Below are 2003 nucleotides of genomic sequence, written 5' to 3' on the forward strand. Positions count from 1 at the left end.
AATGTATATAGCACTGCTAGAAAGAGATACTTACCAATGTGGGATGAGATAAGGAACCACTTTGTGGCCGCACACTGAAGCCACTGTGACAATGTGACCATGATTTCTCTTCATCATTGATGGAAGAAAGGCTTTTACGATCTTAAGGATAATCGCAGTGAGAAAAGAAACAACACCACAAGCATTATGTTTCCAAATCAGGTAGTTTTATATTTGCAATGAAATGAAAAGCATGCCAAAATTCCATAATTACTTCTATACAAATGATAGAAATTAAAAAGACAAACATTTTATTGGTTTGAGCTGACATTGAGTGCCATGTACTATAACCACATGTCAAGAACCCATTCTAATATTCCCCCATCTTCCTTCAGAAGGAATCAAAGAGCTCCTTTTTGGATATGGCATTCAAACAATATTAAGGGAAACATTTCAGAGTCCTCAGAACTGGAAGAATTCCCTGTGATAATCTGATACCATGTAATTTCTTGGTTTGGAGCTTTATCATTCCAGTTAGAAGAGTTGAAATTCTCTGTACCTGTATCAAGACAGCTGAGTCAAATAAACTAAGAGTTCTGCACTGACCTACAGTCACTATGCATCATGATTAGCTTTAGGATCTCCCTATTTGAAATACTGTGCATTATATATTGATGTTACAGGAAACAAAGTGTTTCTTTTTCTCCAAAAAGCTTTACTTTTTTGTGAGAAATAGCAACATTTTCTGAGCATTTTATAGACCCATCCTTGGATCTTATTTCATGAGAGTCAGAACCATCAAACCACACCACCCCTAAATTCCTAACCCCCAGAAACTGTGAAAAGAAAATATTTATTGTTTTTCTAACCACTGAGTTTTGGTGTAATGTGTTAGCAGCTATAGATAACTGATATATGAGGACTCCATAGAGTTTGTTGGGCATGATAACCAATTCACACATGTGTGAGGGGCTGAAGAAGGTAGGGGACAACTCTTTTTTCCTTCTCTCTTCCAGAATACAGATTTGCTCTAGGTTCTACGCTAATATTAAAGCACTGGGAGATTAATTTGTATAATGCTGTCTACCAAGGGAGAGGAAATTCATATTTCAGTCTCCTACAAAACTAATGAATTAGAAGAGGTCTGTATAGCCATATTTCTAAGTTTCAGCATCCCATGGATATAGAACTTGTCTAGAATCCCATCGAGAAGTATCCCAAATTCCTGCATAAATCTGACTGGTGGTTTTTTATGTCCTTTTAGTTCTAAAATTCCATGAAGTGAGGACTCAGTAAACGTACACCATACGTATTTCCTCTAAACCACTGAAAAGATGTACACTGACAACCCTTAGCAAAATTCTACCCTCAAAGCTTTATAGAAAAGAGACAGCTAGTAGGAACCAAACTTCTACTATTAATTCCTGATAGCTAATTAGATTTTTGTTGGAAACGTTGCTATTTCTGATTTTTGATCTTTTTGTCATTCTTTTTAACTCAAGTGATATTTTTCTCATTTAGACTGATTCATTCCCTGACCACCTTACCAAACAAACATTACTTCCTCTACTTTCCCTTGAAATAATAGTGTGTTTTGTTGTTAGATGCCATCAAGTCGATTCCAACTCATGGCGACCCCATAGTGTCAGAATAGTCTATAAAATGATTTGAACCGCTGGCCTTTTGGTTAGCAGTGAAGCTCTTAACCACTGTGCCACCAGGGATCCTCTTATAAAAGCAGCATGTGCTTATTGTTTAAAAATTAGGAAAAAAGAGAAAATTAAAATAATGCCACTATTCTAAAACAGGGGGAGTCCCTGGGTGGCACAAACGGTTAAGTATGTGCTACTAACCAAAAGGTTGGAAATTCAAACCCACCCAGAAGTACATCGGAAGACAGGCCTGGCAATCTGCTTCCAAACATCACAGCCTTGAAAACCCCATGGAGCAGTTCTACTCCACACATATGGGATTGCAATGAAATAATACTAGCTAATATTTATTGATGACTGTTCTAAGTGCTT

At 36.9% G+C, this 2003-nt stretch overlaps 1 protein-coding gene across 1 annotated transcript in view; it reads right to left on the bottom strand.

Moving 5' to 3' along the window:
• The window catches only part of LOC101355420 (17-beta-hydroxysteroid dehydrogenase 13), a gene marked incomplete at its 5' end in the record, with an annotated part of 11988 nt that overhangs the window by 9039 nt on the left and 946 nt on the right, over window positions 1-2003 (bottom strand). Inside the window, one exon of the mRNA XM_004391108.1 lies at window positions 35-141. Within this exon, the coding sequence (XP_004391165.1) occupies window positions 35-141 (107 nt within the window). The remainder of the gene's footprint in view (window positions 1-34; window positions 142-2003) is intronic.

The sequence above is a fragment of the Trichechus manatus genome, unplaced genomic scaffold (assembly GCF_000243295.1).
Source record: "Trichechus manatus latirostris isolate Lorelei unplaced genomic scaffold, TriManLat1.0 scaffold00492, whole genome shotgun sequence".
Taxonomy (NCBI): Eukaryota; Metazoa; Chordata; class Mammalia; order Sirenia; family Trichechidae; genus Trichechus; species Trichechus manatus.